Consider the following 24,210-nt stretch of genomic DNA (forward strand, 5'->3'; position numbering starts at 1 on the left):
GTTGTGGAATCTGGAAAGTGTGGAGAAGATTTCAGTTGAGTGAACAAACCATGAGCTGGATGCCAAAGAGGCCGGTGATGGAGAGCAGGAGCACGGGAGGACACGTGCGTGCGCACACATGTGTGTTACGCATGAGCCGCAGTACTTTTCTTTCTTTTTTTTTTTGTTTTGTTGCGTGACCGTTTCCAGGTGAGGCACCCGTTCTATCTGCCAAAGTCTGCCGGGGCCACATCAAATATTTACCCGGGAGCAGCTGTATTGTGGAAACATTACACATCGGAGCGGCGTAATTAGCTCGATCCTTTCTGGCCCTCTCACTGGTTGTCGACTTGTGTTGGGAAGTCGTTCCCCTCTCCTCCTCCTCCTCTTCCTCCTCCTCCTCCTCCTCCTCCATGCTGCTGAAATACATCTTGGCTCGGGACCCGGGCCTCTGGCAGCCACAGTGCTATACATGTGCACAGAACCCCGCTCAGCATAAAATGGCTGCCAGGCAGGCTTCTCCTGAAATGTCGACAGCGGAATGCATCTGCGCGTGCTGACTTTTTTTTTTTTTTTTTTTTTTTCCTGAGTGGAGGAGATCTGTACGTGGCTGTGGATTAGAAACTTGGACCACTGCTTGGAGAGAAAAAAAAAAAGATCCCAAAGTCAGTGTTTGCTAACCTTTACTGAACTGAGGCACATATGTATTTTACATTCAAAGAACATCTCGTAAAAAATGAAATATTTTGCTACACACCGCAAACTAAAAGTTGTCACAAAAGTATGTGTAGCTCACTATTGGGGCCGTCAGTCACTGATTGTGATATTGTCTCGTGAGCAATTCATTTTTCAACGTTAAATGAGTTACGATGTCATTACGGCATGTCGGCAAGCTCAAACTGTAAAAGCAATGTTTTTATTTTTTCTTACATGTTTTTTCTTCAAATGCATTCACACATTGGGACTGACGTGAAGCAAAACATATTATTTGAAAAATATATTTTCAAGAATTGGCACATCAACAAACCAAAACATCAAAAACACTTGTTAAAATGTGTTTCGAGTTGGATTTTAAGATTTAAACCTGGGCAGGGCAATTAATTTTTTTGAACATGCTAACCTCAACTGAGTTCCAAATTCATTCAAATTTATTTTGTCCTCAGCCAGTGCCAAACCTCATCCTTTCAAAGTACAAATGTGAAACTAGAAGACAGTATAAGCAATTAATATTTTATAAAAAGACTCTCTTGAGCATATCATTATCATAGATAGATAGATAGATAGATAGATAGATAGATAGATAGATAGATAGATAGATAGATAGATAGATAGATAGATAGATAGATAGATAGATAGATAGATAGATAGATAGATAGATAGATAGATAGATAGATAGATAGATAGATAGATAGATAGATAGATATTTATACTATATATATATATATATATATATAATAGAAAAACTAATAGAATAATAATAGAAATAGAATAATAATGGAATAATAGAAAAAATAAAATAGAATGGTCCATCAGAAAGCATTAAATTGTTCATCCTGTCACTATATGTTCCTGGTCTTGATAGATGAACAAACATAATGGTTGTAAAAAAAAAAAAAAAAATTTAAAATTATTTATTATATATAAATTATTTCATAGCACAGTGGTTGGGAATCACGGCACTAAACTATGTGGTTAATTTGCGCCACATAATATAGTGTGTGTGTGTGTGTGTGTGTGTTGCTGCGAGTGTGTGCGTGTATATTTTAAGAGCAATTCACAAAGCCAGGCGCGTGACACACTTGGGCGTGGAAGAACGGCACAAGCGCAGAGCAACTTTCTCGCCGAGCCAGATTTGCGTTGCCATTAGCCCTAATTGGCCCAATCATTGCTGTGCTATGATAAGTATCCCACTGGACAAGAAGGTGTAAGAACTGCCATCCAAAATACCCACAAGCTTTTTTTTCCCTTTCTTGCCAAGCAACAGGAGGAGATAATGGCATTCATAGTGTATTTTCACTTCCTTCGCATTTGCTTATTTAAACAAGTGGCAAGAGCGAAGGGTGCCAAGAAATGTTGCTTCTGGAACGGGGCCGCCGCCGCGTGCGTGCGTGCGTGCGTGCCGTGATTGAGCCCTGCCAAGCTCCCAGGGCAAAGCCCAACCCTCTCGACCGCAACTGTTTATTTACAGGTTAGCCGACTGTTTATTTGAAGACTATCGGATTGGCCGGGGCTTGCGCACAGGACGTGTTTTCGACACGCTCCCCCCCCCCCACACACTCACGCCTGTGTTAGGGCACGCTTCTGTTAAAAAAAAAAAAAAAAGACAAAAGGTGATTACGTCAGCACCTTGTCGCCGAGGAGATATTTCCAATATTGGCCAAAGTTTTGAAGTGCTCATGCTGCACTTTGTGAAGTAACGTCAGCGGCCAAACAAGCTGATGTTAGCCATTGTCGGTTCGCCTTGTCTGCCTCAGGAAACATCAAACAATTGAATTTTTCTAAACAAAACCACTACGTAGCACAGCAGGCAAAGCACTTATTTCTCTGCTGTACTTTTTCAAGAAAGGTCAGAGCAGAACTGAGCCATGCTGATTAGCCGTTACTTGAGAAGAAACATTTGAAATTTCCCAAGAAAAATCGAAATGTAGAACACCTGAAAAAGTGCTTCGTGAAGCCGAACATCAGAGCGGAAACCAGCTAATGTTAGCCGATGCTAGTTAGCTATGTTACCTGCCTCAGTAATCCTAAAAATGAAAGGATTGAATTTTCTCAATAAAACTTCTCTCCCATAAAATGAGTAGCTACTACTCTTATCTCGTGCGCTTTGCGAAATAACGTCAGAGCAGAAACGAGCTGACGTCAACCATGCTAGTTAGTCATGCTAACTCTCATAGCTGGTTCACATTATGACATCATCGTTCGCTGGAATTTGTTGGGGTGATGGGTGGCGCGCTCGTGAATATCGAGATGGAAGCGTGGCCCCACTCGTTTCTCATTCCCTTCCTCCACCAAGCAGCGACTCCTTCGAAATGGAATCCCCTGTTTTCATCAAGGTCCGTAAAATGGATGTATGGATGGACCAAAGATGGAATTGTTGGAACGCAGCCCACCTGGAGGAAGAGGCGAAAGGTGGCAAATGGCAATGTAAGGCGCCAGAGGAGGCCTGGCAGATGCGCCATATGTTTGCATCCCACCTTGAGTCATCCAGGTGGCGTCTCCCGGTGCTGCAGCGGGGCCTCCTGCTGGAAGACGCTGCCTGGGATCTCTAATTGCCGCCGCCATCTGCTCGGCTTTTTTCTTCCCCCCCCTTTTTCTTTTTGCCACACGGCAACCCCACCCGTCCTGCGCCAAAATGGCTCCACGGGCCAATCGGCTCGAGCCTCCGCCGAATGACAAAAGCTGTTTGGAACAATAATAACAAACCTATTTATTTATTTATTTATTTATTTATTTATTTATTTATTTATTTATTTATTTATTTATTTATTTATTTATTTATTTGTTTGTTTATTTGTTTGTTTGTTTGTTTGTTTGTTTGTTTGTTTTCTGTGCTCTAAATGGAATCATTTGTTTAGAATTTATTTATTTTCAGTGATCTAAATTTGCACACCTTTAGCTTTGTATTTATTTCATATATGAATATAATTTTTGAATCAATACTGTAGATGATTTCATTCCATTTAATGTGTGTGAAATTGTGTTTTAGCTGACGTATAGTATGTAAAAGGGTTTATTTAACTTGTCTTTGCATTTCAATATTTAGAATTGTTTACTTGATTAATTGAGGTAAAAGAATAAAATATTGTCTATCTGTCTCGTTGTCTGTCCGTCCATATTTTGGATTTGTTTTATGAATTATGCACGTCAATTGCCTAATCTGGATAAATAGCGGTGAAATGAAATAAGATTTCTCTTAATGTCAATGTCGCTATTTCTCCGTCTCATTTTTCTTTCCGTGCATCGTTTAAGCACAAACTCTGAAAGGTGTTGCTCAAAAATGAAGAAAAATTCCCCTTCATGGAAAGAATTTCATCTATGTTGCCTCGTATTTTCCCGGCCTCCTCCTTCAGCGTGCACGTAGCTCCGGGGCCAGTTTCGGGGAATAATGTCCCCCAAGCTCCCGCAAGCTGCTTTGCTTTGCGTCTTTTAGTTCGTTTTTCTCTGTCGCTTGTGAGATAAAAAAAAAAAAAAAACATTTCACAGTCATCATTTCGACCGCTTTCAGGGATATTTGTAGATAGGAATCAGAAGACTTTTGCTTTGTGTCCAATCAAGCTTTTTGTTTTGCTGTCCTCGAGCGTTGCTGCTCTCGCCGCCACTTACGCCCCCCCCCCCCCTCCCGGTCTCTGTGTGCTTGCAGACTCCCAGCAGTCAGGAAGTCCCAGTAACAATGAGCCAGGCAAGAACCCTCTTCCAGGTATGTGGAGTACCAGTCATCCTTCCTCCACTCCGCTGGGCCATTGTTCCTCCACCATTAATTTGCACAAACACACACGACATACAACATACACCCTCTCCTGTTCTCTCTTTTACTGACATTAAAAATGTGCCTGACAAGCATGCGGGGAGAAAAAAAAAAAAAGAAAAAAGTTTTGACTAATAAACGTAAAAAGTACCACATCGATAGTCAACGATAATCAAAGAGACACATCTGGCGTGGAGGTAATTGCAGCTTAAAATCATTGCTGAGGGCGCCGTTTTCAAAATGACATGGCTTGCACGGGGATAAAATTTGATTGGTAATAACAAATTAATTAAATTGGCAGCACAGTGGAAGAGCGGCTTGCCGGTTTGCCGCTCGGTCCGGACGTTCGAATCCGGAATCCCGTGTCGCGTTTGCCGAGCGGTCCGAGTCAACGGGCTCCGACCCAGATCAAGAAAAGCCCTCGACAAAATGGATGCTTGTCGGCGACTAGTCAGCGAGCTACGAGAACATCAACCAGCGGCGCTAAATTGTTAGCTTCCGTACGGATCATTAACATGCAAATAGCCTTTACCGTTTAGTTGTTCAAATAGCCTGATGTTACTGAAACCCTGGAGAAAGCTTACCTCAAAAAGGCTGAATTGTTAGCATCACATTTGGTTTGTTTATGACAAATTAGAAAAAATGTCACAATAACCATGAACCAGAATTTAACACGCTAGCTAACAAACCGCTTGACCTGAACACGTTTAGCCGTGACCCGGGATGTAGCGGGCTTCATTCAAACCCAAGTCCAAAAGGGTACAAGAGAGCCAAACCTGGAATATCCCCCCGATGGCAGGCTACTGGTTTTTCCGTGCTGGAACGAAAGTTTGACATAATCAGCTGCGTCAAGTGCAGGCTCTCCCGAGACAAGTTCCAAGGTAAACATGCCAGACCCCGGCAAGGGATACCCGTCGGCGGCCGCGGGCTGGCCCGCCACCTCGAGCTGGTGCCAACCCAGCGGCCGTCCGTCTCTCTGGCACAAAGCTTTTGGCTGCCGATGCTAACATTGGAAGCTAGCTAACTTACAAGGCCTGACAACCCGGCCAGCACAGACTGACACGTTCAAAGCGAGTGAGCTGCTGCCAAGCTGGTGAGGTCAGTGAGATTACTCATTTGGATTCCTCAACTAAGTCAACATTATGTCATCATTTTGACTCCAGCGGTTCTGCAAAATATTCAGCACGCTGTGTTTTGCTTGATGTTGCTCATGACGGTGGTACTTGAAATGGAGGCGATACTTTCTTGGTGTAAAAGGTTTGACTAGCGCGGGAATTTAGGGGCACTTGTTTCAATTGCTTTCAGGAAGATGAAGGTTGAAGTTTGTACTTGTTGATGAGGATTTCCATCGGTGCGATTGATCAAAACTAGGCCACCGCACTAGTTGCCCAATCAGCTCCAAGTATTGTCCTCAACCCTTTTCACATTGACGCTGTGAAGTGATCACCTTTGCATTTTCCCAATGAACATAATCGACAAACAATAAATATGATGGAGTAAAATGCTGAAAGGATTGTCTTGTGCTTCTGTTGACAGTCTATTTGGAAGACAGCTTCATCAAATCGGGAGTGTTCAGCGTTGCCGAACTGGTGCGGGTGTCCAGAAGTAAGTGTGAAAAATGAAAATTATATTTGATCTACTCATTTGTGGGGGTCATCATTTTTCGGTCTTTGTGTATCAGTTATGTTTGAAGCCAAAGTTTGACGTAAGGATGCTTAGTCACTCATGGAGATTGTTCAAATGTTAAGATGCTAACTTTTGAAGCTAACATATCTAATAGCTGGATGGCTTGCTAGCGGGCATGATATTTTCTGTGTGTATAAACCAAAGTTTGAAGTAAGGACGCTTAGTCACTCGTGGAGTTTCGTCAAATGTTAAGATGCTAACTTTTGAAGCTAACATTGCTAATATCAGGATGGCTTGCTAGTGGATGTGATATTTTTTGTGCGTGCCAGACGTTTTGTATACCGTATGTATATATATTTTTTTATCGGAGTATCACTCAGTGAAAAGGTGAACAGGAAATTAGCTGTTGGTATTTTTTTTTTAAATAATTGCGACGTGCTTTACTTGCCATAACAGGTAGAACAATGCCAGCCGTGTGTCAGTCAGGGACAACGTGCGCACACACACACACACAACGCTAACTGCTAACCTGAATGCTCAGGAATGTCGGCCACCTGCGAATCTTGGATTCCTCAGAATGCGTCGTGTGTTCGCTGAAATCACGCAGAGGCTTCTGTCATTTGAGATCACGTATTTAGGGCAGTGTGTGCGGTCAATCCAGTTGGGCCAGTCTGCTTTGCGGTAGCGGGAACACATCAGGGAAAGAACCGCCGCCACTGTCGCATATGTGCATCGACACGTCGGCCTTGGACGTTCGTTCCTCCAGGAATCCTGGGCCTCCTTCAGCGCAGGCGCCGTTTACCTGATCCCACTTTTTTTTTTTTTTTTCCCCCCAAGCTCAGCCTTGTTACTGTACCGGCGGAACAAAGTGTACTGAAGAGGAAGCTGTGTGTACAAATCCATTCATCAGATAAGCAGCCCTGCAAGTTCAACCAGACCAAATTATTTTTATTTCTTTGCATATCCTTGAATACGCTGCTCCGTCCTGGAAAATAAAAAGGTCGACGGACGGGTGGGAATTTATCCCTCGCGTCCCGGTGAGACATGTAAGCGGTTACTTGTCCATCATCGCATCGCTGAAACATTCCTCGAGGTCCACGGTTCAAGAATGACGTGCATTCGGAGCATGAAGCACTGTGCGAGATTTGGGGAAATAGAACACTCGTGAAGAATGTCTCCGAGTTCGAGCGGGACAGTACGGCCTAAAAAAAAAAATAAAAAAAAAAGGCTTTTTTTTTTTCTCTCTCACAAAAGTGCTATTACTGATTTGATGGAGAAAGCAAATCCTGGTCCTGGTTAAAGAACAGCAGGTGGTGCCCCCCCACACAAAACCTTTTTGTGAGTGATGTTATAAAAAGACTATTTGTAAAAAAAAAAAAAATCTAGGCCAGATTATTGAATCCCTCAACCGGTCAGAAATATTGCCACCCTTCTTCCCACACGCTTTAAACACATTTAAAGCATAACAAATTCTCCCAAGGTTCTCCAAGGAAGAGGCCAAGAATGCGTGCTTCAAGCTGTTTGTCACTCCCAGTTGAAGTTGACTGTGGACCGAGGACAACTAGCACAACGGCAAACTCAGAACACGCTAGCTTGCTGCTAACATGTCATGTGATTTTGCATAGACAGAATGGAAATGAACACCGATTCATTCGAAACTCACTCGAGCAAGCGGCGACACGCACGGGCGGGCGCAGCATTTTCTGTCTGCTGTGTGGCCCCTGCCAGGCCCGCAGCGGCTTTGCCAGGATGGCGGCGGCCGCTTGGCCGGCAGCGGGATCGTGCCAGTGGCCAACCTCAGACCACAACAGACGGCGCCGCACACCCCGTCCTCTCATGGGTTCCAAACCCGCTCGAGCTGGAGGCAAGCGCCGTAGAGGGGGCGGGGTTTAACGATGTCTTTTTGTTCACTTCATTCTGGCCCCTTCCTCACCTTCACCGCAGTGCTGGAAAAAATCCCCATCCGCTGTAAATCACGTTGTGTGTGTGTGTGTGTGTGTGTGTGTGTGCGGGACAACCGCAGCTAATAATAACAAGAAGCGTCTACTTAGTGTATGGCCTGCTCTTGTGCGGAGAAGATTCGTCTGCTTGTGCCCCGCAGCCATAATGTGTGCAAAGCGGTGACTTTTTAATCAGAGGGCTCAGCAGAAATGCTGTAATGGTCAAACGGGAGCGTTTAATTTGCTGCACGGGGCCTCTAAAGCGTCAATAATGACCACTCGTGCGATTCTGCGATTAATTGTGCGTCTCCTGTTACAATCTTTCCCGGCCAGTCGGCCGGCTCAGCGCTTGCACTTTTGCTTCCCTCCGCAGTGCCCATCACCCACGGTGCGGCGGTCAACTTCTCCATGGCGGACATGCCCGGGCAACCCTACTACCACGACCTCAACTCCGGCGTGGGGATGCACCGCTCCCTGTCCTCCCCTCCCGGCAGGTCAGCAAGCTCGCGACTCGAGCGCACTCCGCAAAGCCCCTATCTCGCCGAGCGGCAAAGGTTTGCTCCTGTTAGCCAACCTGGCCAATCTTTTATTTTCAAGCCTGTTCTGCAGACAATCGCAAAAGGGTCGCCGTCAAATTTAGAGCATGTGGAAAATTCCTTCGGGACAAAAAGCCCCCCGACCCGTTTGCGACCAGCTTGTGAATGTCTGCGGGAACAAAATAAATGCGTGTTGCTAACGCCTGCCGTCTTGTGACACAGCAAAAGGCCCAAAACCGTCAACCTGGAGGAGAACATGGACACCAGCCCGACCGGACCCGACTTCTACTCGTCGCCCAGCTCGCCGGCCAGCGGTCGGGCAAACTGGCACGACCGAGACGGAGGTGATTTGCGCGGGCGAATTTGAATCAATCGTAGCCATTCCTCGAGAAGCGGCTTTCCGAGCACGTCTGTTCTTGCGGGAGCGTGAACCCGTCGAACCCGTCGAGACAGCAGCGGGGCGCCGCTGGGATGGCCCGTGGGCCCGTGTGAAGCACCGCCTGTCTCAGCGCGAGCCCCGGCGCTCGCTAGCTCGCTCGCTCGCTCGCACACCTGTTGCCCGCCTTACAGGAAACGCCGGATTCCGCCGGGCAGAGTATCCTACGCCGGAACAAAGTGTTCCAGCTGTAGTTCATGACACAGTATTTAGCGTGTGTCTGGACTTGAGCAATGAAAACTCCGTTGAGGGAAAACTTTGAACTGACAGTTCCGAATGGCGGCAGGGTCGCGTGTGCAACTCGCTCGCTTGCGTAATTCTGCATTTACAAACTCCTGAAAAACATTTGCTGGATAGTTTGACTCCTCCCACTCCTCCCGCTCACTGTTGCCTTTGGGGAACTTTTAAGAAAATCCCGCTAGTATGCAGGAAACTTGGAATACACAAGACAAGCCACAAGTGGGACCCCAACCACAAGGCCGGTGCGGCCGGCCGCATGAAATTTCATACGCTCCCTCGGCGTTCTGGACGCGGAGGAAAGCAAAGGCTCCCAAGACACCGAGCAAACGGGTGACGCAATGGCGGAAGGCAACATGCGTGTCCATGTTGGGTCTTGTCATGAATGCAAAGCAAAATGGCCGCCTTCCTGTCCACGAGAGTTTCTCGTGTGAGTGGCCTGTCTATCCAAATATGTGTTGATTGCTTAATTAAATTTCCCAGGGCTCTTTTTTGCCCTGAAATGGCCTCAAGTTAGGACATGGCACATTGCGACTTTTTTTTTACAACCAGTTATGTCACATGTCTGCCCAATTTTGATCGGTGGAATAAATTCTCCAGGCCCTATTTTCATTTTTGGCCACAAAATGGCTGCCGCAATGAGTTCGGACAATGCCGCCGCACTCCCCCAGCCAACCGCTTCAGTGTAGAAGAGATCCAAAAGTTGGAAGGAGCTCTGTAAATGTCAACGCACTTTTCAGGGTTTGGATTCTCGTAATTAATTGTGCATTTCCCAAAGCGCTGCGCTCACCCCTCTGAAGGATTTCATTAGGTGAAGAGAGGAAAATGCTTCAAGCTCCACGGAAACGTGAAGCCTTTCTCCTCTCACAACCTCTTAGTGGGAATCCCCCCCCCAACACACACACGCAAATTCCATCAACCTTCAGCCTTTTTTCTTTGGTAACTAGGTTTGTTCCTGTTACGGGTAGATTCTTCCCTCTTGTGGGCAAAGAGAGTGTACTGTGGCAACGACGTGATTTGTGAAAGGAAGGAAAAGGTTTTCACACTCAAAGAGGAATCGCTGACAAGAAGTCAAGGAATGGCCCGGAAGACAAAAACCGTCGGGGGCGGCAGATCTGATCACAGAAAATGGAAAGTTGTGACCAGAGGGCTTTTTTAACAAATTTCATGTCTGATGAAAAGATGGTTTATCCACGGCGGATTACGAAAGTTGTCGGACGGTGTGCGAGCAGATGTTGGCCAGCGAGATTGTATTCATCACGCCCTGGATGGCTCCGATCTAATCTGACGTCATCAGAGGAGAATTTTCACTCGGGTTCCATTTCTCCGCACTACCTTTTTGTTATTTTTTTTGTTTGTGAACAATTTCAACAAAGTCAACTTTTCCACCTGCCCCTCCGAGGACGCTAATCCACGCAAATCCCATTCTTATGACAGCGGAGACGTGTTTCGATCCATTCTTGGCAGGCAAAGAATTTTTTTTTTTAGTCTTTCCACACATGTTGCGAACGACAACTGTTTGCTTTGAGGTCGATGACGTGAATTCAACGTGTGTATTCTGATATCCAGCAGACATGTCGTCCCCCACCATGAAGAAGCCGGAGAAGGCCATGTTTAGCCCCACCTCCCCGCAAGACTCCTCGCCGCGAATCAGCACTTTTCCTCAGCCTCACCACCCGGGCCTGACGGGCGTGGGACACAGTGGTGAGTTCCCTCGTCGTCGTCGTCTGCGGGTGGATCACTGAAGCCCTCCGCCCCTCCCCCGGCAGTTATTTCCACGAGGAGCCCCCCGCCGCACTCGCCGCTGCAGTTCTCCGCCTCGGCCATCCTGCCGCCCGCGCCGTCGTCCTACTTCCCGCACACCACCATCCGCTACCCGCCCCACCTCAACCCGGCCGAACCGCTCAAGAGCTACGTGCCGTCGTACGACCCGTCCAGCCCACAGAGCAGCCAGGTGGGTGACAGTTTGACCCAGTTTCGAAGGGGTCTTCTCATTTTGTTGAGACACAGTACAATAACATTCAGTATTTCAACATTTCATTTTTTCGGGGCAGTTTAACGTGCTATTTAAAAATTAAAAAAAAAAAACATTTTCAATCTAATTTAATGGCCAAAAATTCTACTTGTCTTTTTATGATCTGTGGGCTGGCCCCTCTGACACGTGACAAACGAGGGTCCACAGAACCGCTATCACCTTTGGGCCCAGTTTCCGCTAATTTCCAAAATGCGTCAAAGGTTTACAAGAAGGTTGAAGGAAACAAACGGTGGCCAGAGTGTTGTATCTGAAGCGCAAGCGTCCCGTGTGACATCGATGTGAGCTTTGCATCGTAAACAATGGCTCCATCTCAAGAGTGCCGTGGAGGCGGCGCCTTTAAGGGGCTCTTTTTTTTTTTTTTTTTTTTTAGGGGCGTCTGTGACTCCAGAGCAAAAACCACGGGGAATGATAAAGGTTGTAAATGTTTGCCGTTGCCGAGGCCCGGCTCTTGTGCGGAATTAACTGGCCCGCTGCCGGTCGGGGGGCGAGCAAGGAGCGGGGGGTGGGGGGGACAAATAACACAGCGCTTATAAGCCCATGGAGCGGTGCCAGAATGTTTTTATGCTTGCTTTAACGCAGATTATATTACACTCTAATTAAACATTCTATTCACATTGAAGGGAACACAATTCTTTTCCAGAAAGGCCTGTTTGAGTTTTGAACTCGGGGCGGTCCCGAAATGAAGGGCCCAGACAGTCTCCAGCCGTCTAAAAGAGCGGCCCCCTTCCTTTCTTGCTGCTTTTCTTTCTTTCTACATAGTGGCTCCGTGCCGGCGCATTCACGCCATTGTGAGCGCCGGCCAGGCCCGTCTTTTCACGCCCCGGATCCCGGTGAATTCCATTTATGAGCACTATTAAAATCATTGTGTAAAATCATGTAGGAAATCCATCCTCATTGACTGAGCGTCGCCCTCCAGAGTCACAGTCATAATAGTGACCACTCCAATCTGTCCTTTATTGAGATTAGCAGCAAAAGCATCCCTCCTTTCACGCAATGTAAGAAGTAAAAAAAAAAAAAATCATGAAAATAAAGCAGCGACGACTGGGCCCTCACGCACCCCCCTTGCTTTGGGAAAATTCCGTCGTAGGAGTAAACTGTGCCTTTCTTGGCCCCGCCCCCTTTTTTTCTTGTTTCAGACAACACTGGTCAATTATCTCTTCAGTTTGGGGCACAGGCACTTGACATTTTTTTGTGATCGTTATGGCCGCCTAATTTTCCCCCCAGGGGGCGCTACTGAGCAAGTTTGCGATTACATCGTGAAAAAAATGTCCGTCTGTCTGATATCCACTTTTGTCACTTTTTGCCTTGCAGCCTAACAGCAGCGGCCAGGTGGTGGGCAAAGTCCCGGGCCACTTCACGCCGGTCCTGGCTCCCTCCCCGCACCACGGCGCAGTGCGACCCGTCTCGCTGTCCATGCCCGACACCAAGCCCATCACTACGTCAACCGAAGGTGAGTTCCACTCTGGGGAAGGCAAAACGCTTTGTAAGCATTTGTATAGTACGCTGGCTTGTAAAAATGGCGGATGAGTCTGTGCCCCCGCCCCGTCGGCCTTTCTCCCCTCCCCTCCCTCCGTGCAGACATGGATTGCTCTCTTCTCTGCTTTACTGTTATAAAACATTGAAGGGGGATTTACGTCATGCTTGCAGGTTTATTAGCCACTAATTAAAGTGGGCCCAAAATGTGACCTTGCGATGCTCTACTTGTCACAATTGGACGCTTGCCACGCTGATGAGCGAGGCTGAATTTATGGAGCACTTGCAATCAGCGGTGACGCGCTGCTCTGTCACGCAGGCTACTCGGCTCCCGGCACCCCGACGGCTAACCGATTCGTCGGCCTGAGCCCGCGAGATCCCGCCTTTCTCCACCAGCAACAGGTAACCACCTTCCTCCATTTTGATGCCCCCCCCCCCTCCAACACCGCACATCAGGCAAGACGGCACTGCGCCTCCGGAACATTTTCACCGTCTTTTTTCCGCTGTATTCCAACATTCAAGTCATTCTTTTTTTCCCCTCTCTCTCCAAATTCTTCTAAACATTTCCTAATAGCTGCGGCACCACGAAACATTCCAGTGATATTTTTGAAGTATATTTTTGAACTACTTTGTGACTTGATGCTGGTTTTTTTTGCTGATATCGAACTTAATTAGAAAAGCGTACTCCAAATGTGAAAAATATAGCTTAGGCTTGTGGATGCTTCCGTACATATCTTTTTTTTTTGTCAATTTCGTTCCTTTTTTACCAATTTGCCAAAATTGTGTGTACAAACGGAATCAACTGTAGCCTGAAATTGTGACTACTTTCCAAATGACCGTTTGTGGCTATCGAACGAAAAAAGCTCCACGTCGAGATGGAATTTTTTTGGGCGTTGCAAAATCTTGCACTGTGGTCAGTTATCAATTTCAGGGGAAGTTTGTTGTCCCCGCTGTTTCTCAAGAGAAGTGAGGTGTGTCCAGGAGTGTGCGTGTGTGTGTGTGTGTAAGTTTCGAAAAAGACAGACTAGAGAGTGTGTGTTCTCCCCCTCCCCAACCTTTTTAAGTGCTGGTTTGAGGCCAAGTCTTTTCCGACCACAACTAATTGAATACATCTGTACGCATAACCATTGCTCCTAACTACACTCCTCTATCCCCCCCCCCCCCTTTTTTTTTTTTTTTTTTTTTTTTTTTGTTCAGCAATACTGCTAAAGCCCCATTTGGCCTTTACATGCTCGCCTCTTGTTCTTTCTTTTCAAAACAGATTCAGGGGAGGCCAGAATTTTTTCATACTAGTTTGATACAGATTTTCATTGTCGTTAAAATAAATGAGTGGCCTCGGGATCTAGTCGTGAAATGAAATGCTGTCGATTGTGGAGGCGCGGAAAGTTGTTGGAAGCCAGCGGTCTGGGCTTCCAGTCGTCACGCTTCTGTGTGTTGCACTTGTTTTGTTCCCCTCATTTGAAATTGCTTTGGTGCTTTTATTATTATTATCATTATTATATAATATATTATATATATATATATAACATATATTTTATATTATAATATAAAGTATGTATAATATGATATATTATGAATAATATTCATAATGATAACAATAATAATTATATATATATACGTTTTTTTTTTGTTTTTGTTATGAATATTATTGTTACCACAATTAACACAAATGTATTAGACCACTCCTGAGATATGCCAAGCGTCATCAAGTACTTGAACGCTTTCTTCATGTGTATGTGCATATATCGCTCAATATGTGTGCATCTCTCCAACAAAAAGACAATTTGATACACAGAGTGCCGTATGATTCAAGAACAGCACTTAAAGTGGGACCGTTTGGATCGATTCCGTCTGTGCACTTTTAAAACAAAAATGATTTACGGCTTTGAAGCGCCGTTTGTTAGTGAATTGACATTTGAGTCCGAAAAACGTCATTGCAAACGCAAGCCTGTCAAAATGATGATTTTGCTGACAGAGCGTCGACGTGTGTTCCTTTCTCGAAACACGTGCGATACTTTTGTAGGCAGCACATGTGGGTGCAGGATTTGAAAGCGAGGGTTCCCGGGTTATCTATTGCGCAATCCGAAGCCAAAAGGACAAATCGATAAAAACGTAATGAAAGATGTGCTCATTTAGTGGCGCTGCTGGAAGAATGGCTAGGGAGGGAGGGAGGGTGGAAAACATCCATCCATCCATCCATCCATCCACTCGGCTCTCCCGCACACCTGCTCGGCATCTTTGGCCTTGCTTAACTCCTCCGGGGAATGCCACCACCCTGCCCTGCCTTCCGCTGGGAGAGATCCCTGATCACATGCCATTTGGCATTATCTAAGGAAGGATCCTAATCCGCAATCTACCCCCCCCCCCAATGCGGGCAGATGGCTAGCCCCTCGAGGAGAATCCGCCGGGCACTTTTGCCGTTGTTTGTCCCGTCCGAGACAAACCCCCGAATGCTCGCCGTGCATTTTCTTGACCGCCGATGAATATTCAGCGCTATCTGATGAAATGGCTTTTAAGAGGCGGGCGGGTGGCGGGAGCGCAGAGTGCCGACGGTGCACTTTTCCATCCCGCCGCTTTGCCAAATGAATGCGGGGCAAGGTTAGCTCCACGTCGGCCTCTCAGCTGGATTGCAGGCACGTGCGCCCGCATAATGTTTTCTTGTGTGGATGGATGCGAGCTTGCCTTTTAAGAGGCAAGTGTGTGTGTGTGTGTGTGTGTATGTGTGTCTAATCCATACACAGCATGCATGTCAACCTAACCAGGTTACGCACATACTGAATTTTAACATTGGAAGCAATAGGAGAGATGAGCAATAAAAATCGGTCATCGATTTTTGGAATATGAAGGAATTATCAAGGCACTGAAAACGTTTGTTGCTAGCCTTTTGCGTTTTTTTGCCCGTCGCCATTATTCGGTCGGCTCGCAGCTTTGTGTTCTTTTGGTGAGTCCAAGAGTTTAAAAAAGAAAATCAGACGGGGCAAATGTGTGAAAAGGAAAAAAAGCTAAAAAAAAAGTGCCATGTCGACCGATGATTCAAATGTGCGTAGCCCGCTTAAAGGTGGACCAAGTTGACTAACTCCATGTTTTGTTTTTCTGGCTTCCAGGTGATTGCATGTTTTCCCATTCATGTTTGTTTTCCCGTCTGCCCGCATGCTTTGTTTTTTTTTTTTTTTTTTTGTTCTCTGTCCTCTGTTACTTGTGTGATCTGACGGCGCGCATTTCAATTGACAGCTGAAGAAGTGTGACTGGAGCGTGACTCCAAACGGCAGGCATTACGGCCCCAGTGCCGCCGACGACACTTTGGGGATTGCTTGGCAAAGGTAACCCTTTTTCCACTCTTTTCGCCGCTTTTCACACATCCGGCCGTTTTCTTTCGCGTCAGTTTGCATCACTGGGGGAAAAAAAAACGCAGTCTTACTGTGAACGGTAAAAATATTTTTTTGTAAGCAAAAAGTTTCAAATTTGGAGTTTTTCTTTGCCTCCATGCTGAAGTCATGCTTCTTCAACTAAATCCCCTTCCTCCCCCACCCCCCTCCCCCCTGCACCGTTATGCCGCTGAGCATGCATGAGCTCAGGACTTGCGTCTCCCGTTTCCACTTTTCCCTGGAACTGTGTGTGAGCTTCCATGTGTGTGTGTGTGTGAGAGAGAGATCTTGTTAATTTAGCGCCAGCTGAAGGTCTTTGCAAACACACGTGCACACATGCAGAACCCCCTTTGGCGGGCCCCCTAAATAGGCTGGGGGGGGGGAACAAAATGTCCTCACACGCCACCTTAAGCGGCCTCCTTCTTTCATGCCAACACCTCAAATAGGTGGAAGAAGAATTCCAAAAATATCTTTTTATTGTTCATCGGACACAATTGCCGTTATGCAGACGCTTCAATGATGTTTGAGAGCAAATAAGTGGGAAATTGCAAATGTGATTAGGGAAAGAAAGAAAAAAAAAGACGCACCACGGTCTCGCTGAGGGTTCGATTTGTCAAATTCCATTTCAAAAATCAAATCAAGATGTTTTGATAATAATTTAGTCTCATTTTTAAATTGCGTAATTCATCAGACTATCAAAAAACAACGTGTCATGTTTTGTCCGAGCGTTTTCTATTATTTAAATCAGCAGTTTGTGTCATTTGTTCATTTGATGCCAAAGTGCGAAACGAATGCAACAAATATTCCAAAGCATGTCAAATAATGAATTTGAGTTTTCCCACGGGGATCAATAAAGTATCTATCTATCTATCTATCTATCTATCTATCTGTCTATCTATCTATCTATCTATCTATCTATCTATCTACCTATCTACCTACCTACCTACCTACCTACCTACCTACCTACCTACCTACCTACCTACCTACCTACCTACCTACCTACCTACCTACCTACCTACCTACCTACCTACCTACCTACCTACCTACCTACCTACCTACCTACCTACCTACCTACCTACCTACCTATCTATCACGCTAGCTCGCTAGCTAGCTCTATCTATCTCTTTCTAGCTCTCTCGCTCTCTCTCTCCCCCATCCTTCCATCCATCCATCCATCCATCTATAATCGACATGGCGAACATGCTGAATGATAATTCTGCCGGTTTCATTTCTGCTCAACGCGTGCGAAGATGTTTCCGTGCGAAATTGCTCATTTCTTTTCAAGACGAGTGACCTTTTGCGCCATTTCTCGAGAACTGTGCACATCGGTTGCAACATTGAGAAGAACATTTCGGCGACAAATAAGACGCTTCGGATGCTGTGGGTTCCCCTTCGAGTCCCCAAACAAGCAAATTTGAGATGGTCCCCACCATGTTTGGTGACCTGAGATGGAAGATGTAGAGAGGCCTAAAGAACAGCGGCGAGGCGGGGTCGCTCTTGGCCTTTCTGTGCCTTCTTTGTTGAGCAAGGTAGGAAAAACTTCAGCCCCCCCCTCGCAACGCCGCCGCTGCCCCCGTTTCCTGCCCGATGATTTTTGGCAGAAGGACAGGCAGGGAGGGGAGAAGGCAAAGAGAATGTCAGGAACACAAGTGTAGAAGAGGATGAGCCCCATTTTTCGAGCCGGGGGTCGTTTTGAAGGCAACGTCTTCCGTGACGCCCGCCGCTTCCTCAAAGCCCTTCTTCTTCATTTCCAGACCCACACGTGGAACACTCTGAAGATTTTTTTTTTTGGGGGGGGGGGTTAGTGCGTCTGCAATGCGGTTCCGAGTTCAAATCTCCTCCGTTTGAAGATGATGCAGATGAAATTACTTGGTTCGCAAAATATCGAGCCGTACCTGCCGGACGCCTCCTGTTCACCTTACAAGTCGCATTTGTTTTTGGGACTAAACAGATTCAATGCACACACACCTAAAAATCCAAATTGGTTGAGGCAGAGGTGATCCAGCTCATACAGAAGAGCTGAGATGAGAGCCCACTGTGAGGGGAGGGCGGGGGCTAATTATCTGACATGTACGTAACGCGGGAGCCCTCGGGAACAACGCGCCACTTGTTCCCGCTCGCGTTTTCAGTTAGCACCGTTGCAACAATCCCAGTGTTGTTTTGCCGTTAGCGTGATATGAATAGGGATGGGGCGGCGGCTTTGTGGAGGGACCTCCGCCAACACACACACACACACGAAGCCCTGGTGCTTCCCAGAAGGGCCACGAGCTCTCGCACAACATCTTGGACTTGCATCCGAGGCCTAAAAATCTTGGTGGTACGTTTCCATATTTTTGGAAAAGCATTTTGAGAACACGCGTTGTTATTTCGTAAACTTTTGCTTTCTTCTTCACCCATTTGGGTATCTGCCGACTGAGTGGCCGACTTTTTGAAAACAATAATACTCATTATTCTTTCTCGTCCGACAGTCCTGGTACCTGGGCGAGCTTAGTTCCATTCCAAGTGCCGAACGGGACGCCGATTCTGCCAACAAATGTCCACCAGAACTACAGCATAAGCATCATTGGTGAGCCGCTGGTCCCCGCCGAGACCGGGAACTGAGGCTGGAGCGCTGCTTCGGAGGAGGTGTGCTTTTGGCTTTGGGCTTTTTTTTCTTTTTTTTTGCGGGGGGGGGGGCTGAAACCAGCAAATGCAGCAGCAGCTGTACAATCTTAACACTCTTCCCAAACGACCCCCTCGCCCGCTTTTGCCTGGGCCGTGATGGATGCTGAAGGAAGGAAAGAAGCTTCAGGTGCCCCCCCCTCTCCCCTCCTACACTCACATCACCCACATACACACACACACACACACACACACATACAGTATACACGCACCAGCCAGTTGTTGTTTGCAGAACTTTGCGATGCATTCAAATACTGTGATGTACAGATGCCTTAATGTTCTACTGCATGACACTCAAAACGTGTGCTTCTGATGACAAACAAAACTTTCAGAGTGCTTCGTGGTGGAGCCGGGAGAGAAGCAAAGTGTCCATTTGTTCTTTTTCTTCCAACCGTGACGAGCGTTAACTACTTGAGATTGGAGCCCTCGCTAAAAAAAAAAAAAAAAAAAAAAAAAAAAGATGTTTGAGCCCTTTCAAAAAGGAAGAGCAATTTCCATGGAGGCAAGTGCAATTGAATTTTTTTTTTTGAAGGGAAGTTATCAGTCTGTCCGCCCTCAGACTCTAAAGGAAAGGGGGAGAAACATGCGACGGTTGTAGGAGCAAAATGTTGCTTTTTTTTTTGTTTCACAATTTGAGTTCAGTCCCATGCAATCCCAGCAGCAACACCAGCACTTGTTTTTTTTTTTTTTTTTTTTTTTTTTTTTTTTAATTCCGTGCCCTTCCCCAATTGTACAGGGACACATTGTTTAGCCTTTTCTTATTTATATCTTGGAAAAGGGGAGACGAGCCCTTAGAGAATGAAATGAACACATATACTGTGTTTACAAAAAAAAAAAAAAATTCACATTTTTGGCCGTTGGCTTTGAAAGCGAATGTTTACAAGAGGAAGAAACCCGTACATTGACGGAAAAGTCCGGAGAAATTGTCAATCAGTCAGGCGGTGGCAAAAAAAAGAAAAAAGTGGCGCTGACGGCCATCAGCCTCCGCAGTCTTCACTTCATTTGCACGACGATACGTGACGTCCACATGACGTGCCTTTTCGCATATCTCCCCATACACACACACACACACACACACACACATTTTGCTCTTTCATCATGGTAGGAACACACAGAGTTGACATTTGAACGTTTTTGTACTCTGAACTTCATGTACGTTTTTTTTTTTTTTCCCGTGTCACAGTTGCACCGAATAACCCGGCTGTGTATAGTCACGTTTGTAATCGCTTTGGGTTGTTGTTGTTATTTTTTTTTCATCCCTCCAGTATTCCCCCAATGGCTTTTCTAATAACCTATCATCTTTCTCTCCCCTTTCGGCGCTCATTGTCCTTGAATTGAGAATGATGACAATTATGCAATACCAAGTTTTGCCTATGTAGGTAGTGCTTATAGACGACGTCAAATATTAGAGGCTAGTTTGGAGATAGACGCTATTGTAATGCATTTATTTTCTTGATCTACTTGTTGATGTTGTTGTTGTTGTGGGTCGTTTGGCCATTCTTTTTTTTTTTTGGGTGGGGGGGCTGCTGTCTATGCAGTGTACGACAAGGTCTTCTCTTCTAGCTTCGCTTCAGAACGTTGCGTTTTGATTTCCCTTCCTTCACGTCACGCACGTCCGATGCTGTTCCTTCAGCTGCAAAGTCGGTCACTCGTCATTTTTGTTTTTGCTTCCGGAGAGACAACTCGACTTGAGGCCAGGACAATCACACTTAGACATCACACACACACACACGTCATTTGGATGCAATTCCCGAGTAGATGCCTTAACGGCGGCGGTGGCGAGCCGCGGCCATGCCACCTGCGCAACAATCACTCACAGCGACCAATCCTGGCGAGGGCCCGTCTCGATCGGTGTCTGTCGACTGTACAGACGTACGTCGTCCGTCCACGACCTGCGCCGGGAAAGCAATTCCACTTCCGAGAAATGACGATTAATCACACTTGTGACAGTTTGTCCGCTTTATCGCGTTCAGATGAAAATCTGGGGGAGAAAAAACTAAGTTCCGGTAATTGATGCGGACGTTTTGCCTTCATTTGGTGCTTTCATTCATGTTTGGAAACAAATGAAAAAAATGTAGGTCGTCAGTTTTAGGACATTTCTGTCGGTGGTGTGAATGATTATTTTTTTTCTTTCTCCAGTGTGAAATATGTGCCTTGGCTCGAACAAATTTGGGAAACACTGCTCACTGACATTTGGCCATCCTCCCCCTCCCGTCAAAGAAACATTTGGCACTTAAATAGCATCTGGGCAATCCCTCCTCCGTGTTTCCCAGCCAAATCTCTCGGGCCTTACGGGGCCCATCGTCGAAGTCAATCAGCGCAACGCCCGTTGACACCTTTTTGCACTCCTCCCCCTCCCAACTGCGAAAGCAGGACGACAAATCCTCAAGTCGAGCTGCATCTCCCCGACTTTTTTTTTCCCCCAGTGACGGTCGTTTGTGTGTGCGTGTGAAGATGATGGTCTTCCTAAGACAAAAAAAGTTTGTACACTGTAATCCTTCCTGACAGTTTAACGCCCTTATTTGTAAATCTTCCAATCAGGGCGTAAAAAATGTGTCAATTCCATTTTTTGAAAAGAAAAAAAAAAGTATTTCCCAGCCTGATTTGGAGTTAGAACTCCCTGGATGAATCCAATGTCAAGTATTGATGTCTTAGTGTCTGGAGGACAAGTTTAACAGTTTAACGTAAGGGGGTTCTGATCGTATAGACCACAGGTGTCAAACTCAAGACCCGGGGGCCAGATACGGCCCGCAACATCATTTTGTGTGGCCCGCGAAGACAAATTGTGCATAATATTCGTGTGTCATTACTAGAATTGCAAATTGTCTGCACTTTTAAAAAGATCTTTTTTTTAATATTTGCCCAGTTTTTACTCGTCTGATTTGAAAACGAGTTATTTGTCAGTTTGTTTTGGAGCTTATACTGTATATAATATGAGGTGCTCATACATTTATTTGTGTTGACAGTCATAATGGCCCTCCGAAAGGAACTATGACTACAATGCGGCCCGCGAAAAAAATTTGTTTGACACCCCTGGTATGGACGATGAGCCCCTGACTCTTGCCGAGTTACTGACCCCCCCCCCCCAATAAAAAAAAAAAAAACATGAAATAAATGCCACGTGGTGGCGATAAAGCAACTTCAACTTAGTTCCTTGGCACCAAGATAGTGGCAAAGCACTCTTTTGGTCCAAATGAAACTCCTCAACTTATACGAACATAGTTCCTTGGTACTAAAATGCCACAAGATGGCGGCAAAGCCCTATCTTTGTCGAAGCGAAGCTCCTCGATTTCATGGCAACAGTTCTAAACTGTGAATATGAGCTGGGGTTCACTGTATCAAACAACAATGAAGTTTTTCTTGAATGACGATTTTTTTTCAACTTGCTTAATGCTGGTCGATCTTTCAGTGTAAGAATTGTTCATTCCTGTGGGTGTGATGTGTTTCTTTTATCATGGGGGGAAAAAGGGTGCGATTTCTTATCCGACCAGACGGCGGCGTGGGTGTGTTCTTTGTAGCAGCCGGGCGGCGACGTTACCCCCTCCCCCCCCCCCCCCCCCCCCACACACACACACTCACACAAGATTGTACGAAAAGCAGGGTAAAAAGTAAATCAAACGTCCTACTATCAAATAGTTGTCGATGTTTTGTTTTTACGGAATCGGTGCGATTTCCCCATTGGCTCTTGACAATGTTCCTTTTTTCGACTCGCCGGCCCGCCGCCGCCTGCCCCTCCTCTTTCCCGTGATGCACTTTTTTTGCGAGAGTGAAAGCATGACCGCAAGGTAGCGTCCTTTCCAGTTCTTTGGAGTTGCCGGGCAGGGTCTGAATGTTGATCAGTGTTCAGTGGCAACCTCTCAAGTATTAACACGTTGCCCGCCGTAACTTTTTTTTTTATGCAAAACACGTGCAATCGCCCTCATCCAACTTTCAAGCCACGGCAAGGGCTTGTACCTGCAGGAATTCTTTCTCTCTCTATCTTTCTCTCTTTGCGCTCTCTCATCAACCAGCATTTTATTTTTACCGCCAAATCAAGACGAGCAATGCAGTGCCTGTTCCAGCTGTGCGACTTGTACATACATGTAAAATGTGACATTGATTTCCTTTTTTGGGCGGAGCTTCTTCATGTCTAAGCATGTCAGCGCACATGAAGCTTGCTTTTAGTTTTGAAATGAGAACAAAGTTTTGGGTTTTTTTTCATTTTGGTAGTTGTTTGGGGCATTCTTTTGAAATGCAGGACTTGTGGCACTTTTACCCCCCCCCCCTAACCCCCAGTCCCGCTGGCCCCGCCCCGCTCCACTGGCTCCGCCCCCTCTCGTGCGCACGCAACAACAACAACACCAACGAGGCGTTCCGTATTCCTATGTATTGATCGTAATTTCGCTGCGAGTGTGCGCAAAAGGTCTTTGTATGTATCTGAATGTACGTTTTAGAGGACTTTTTTTGCCCTTGTTTCATTGTAGGAGCCACAAGGTGTCCGTTGTGAACTGTACAGGCCTTGATGCCTCCCTTATCTTTTTATTGATTTTTTTTTTTTTTTTTTTGAAGCGACGCCTTTCGGTCGGTTACATTTGGTGCAGGGGTTAAAATTGCCACAAGATTAAAAATCAGTGTAAATAAAGGCTCAACTTTTTTTCTTTTTTTTTGTGATTGTTACTGTTATATCCAGCCTATACTGCTAGCAGCTGTTCTTACTGCAGTCAATTACTGGAAGTGGATATATTTCCTATGCAAAAACTGTTTAAACAATAAAAATGAGCTATGCTACAACAAGAAATTGTCTGCGTTGTATCTTCTGGCATGCTTTATTTTTTTTTAGTAATGTAATTTCTGGGCACGGATGATTTTTAAAATGAACAAAAATGAGATAAATATTAAAATTGTTTTGTGGACACATTTTTGCTGTCACTAATATTTTACTAGTTACAAATGGGCCCATTATTTAATGAGCAATTCAATTGTGATCATATGACAACTTAGTCAAGTGTGGGCCTTTGATGCTCATCCTTGATCAAATCAAATCAGCTTCATTTGACCTGACGGAGATGTCGAAAATAACGCTTATAATAATTCATGGAATCATCTAAAATATCAAATTAATTACACCGCATACTCCAAGTAGATGTCTTTTTTTTTTTTAATCCAAAATGCCTTTTTGAAGATGCCTTCGCTGATGACGTCTCCCGCTAATCGGATTTCATGGCTTCTCCGAATTGCGTCTGGTTTTCCCCTGAGAGCGGGCGTGGTTTTACTTTGCTAATCTAGCGTAATGCGTCAATGCCGCATAGCTGGCTGAGCATCTCAGGCAGCACGTTGTCTCTCGCTCGCTCTCTCTCTCGGTCAGGTGGCTTGAGGTGAAGTCCATGTGGGTCACAGTGTCAAGTTGAGCCAGCTCTGATCTCGTAAGCCTTCTTAATGGGATGAAGGCGGCAAAAGTCCGTCTAAAGCGCCAATTAA

General features: G+C 45.8%; 1 protein-coding gene across 9 annotated transcripts in view; it reads left to right on the forward strand.

The window, feature by feature from the left end:
• Positions 1–23,530, forward strand: part of LOC148403245 (nuclear factor 1 B-type-like) — a 44,353-nt gene extending 20,823 nt beyond the window's left edge. For 3 of the 9 annotated variants that reach the window (XM_088373388.1, XM_088373374.1, XM_088373365.1), the window contains 10 exons: positions 4,340–4,396; positions 5,981–6,049; positions 8,384–8,564; positions 8,769–8,890; positions 10,789–10,923; positions 10,989–11,173; positions 12,566–12,704; positions 13,047–13,129; positions 15,959–16,047; positions 18,561–23,530. In XM_088373388.1, coding sequence (XP_088229514.1) covers positions 4,340–4,396; positions 5,981–6,049; positions 8,384–8,564; positions 8,769–8,890; positions 10,789–10,923; positions 10,989–11,173; positions 12,566–12,704; positions 13,047–13,129; positions 15,959–16,047; positions 18,561–18,693 — 1,193 coding nt within the window. In that variant the 3' untranslated portion in view covers positions 18,694–23,530. The remainder of the gene's footprint in view (positions 1–4,339; positions 4,397–5,980; positions 6,050–8,383; positions 8,565–8,768; positions 8,891–10,788; positions 10,924–10,988; positions 11,174–12,565; positions 12,705–13,046; positions 13,130–15,958; positions 16,048–18,560) is intronic. The other 6 variants (XM_088373416.1, XM_088373380.1, XM_088373406.1 and 3 more) reach the window with 6 other exon arrangements.
• Positions 23,531–24,210: the final 680 nt, after the last annotated feature.

Source organism: Syngnathus floridae, chromosome 1, assembly GCF_059516105.1.
Source record: "Syngnathus floridae isolate MCC-2025c chromosome 1, RoL_Sflo_1.0, whole genome shotgun sequence".
NCBI lineage: Eukaryota > Metazoa > Chordata > Actinopteri > Syngnathiformes > Syngnathidae > Syngnathus > Syngnathus floridae.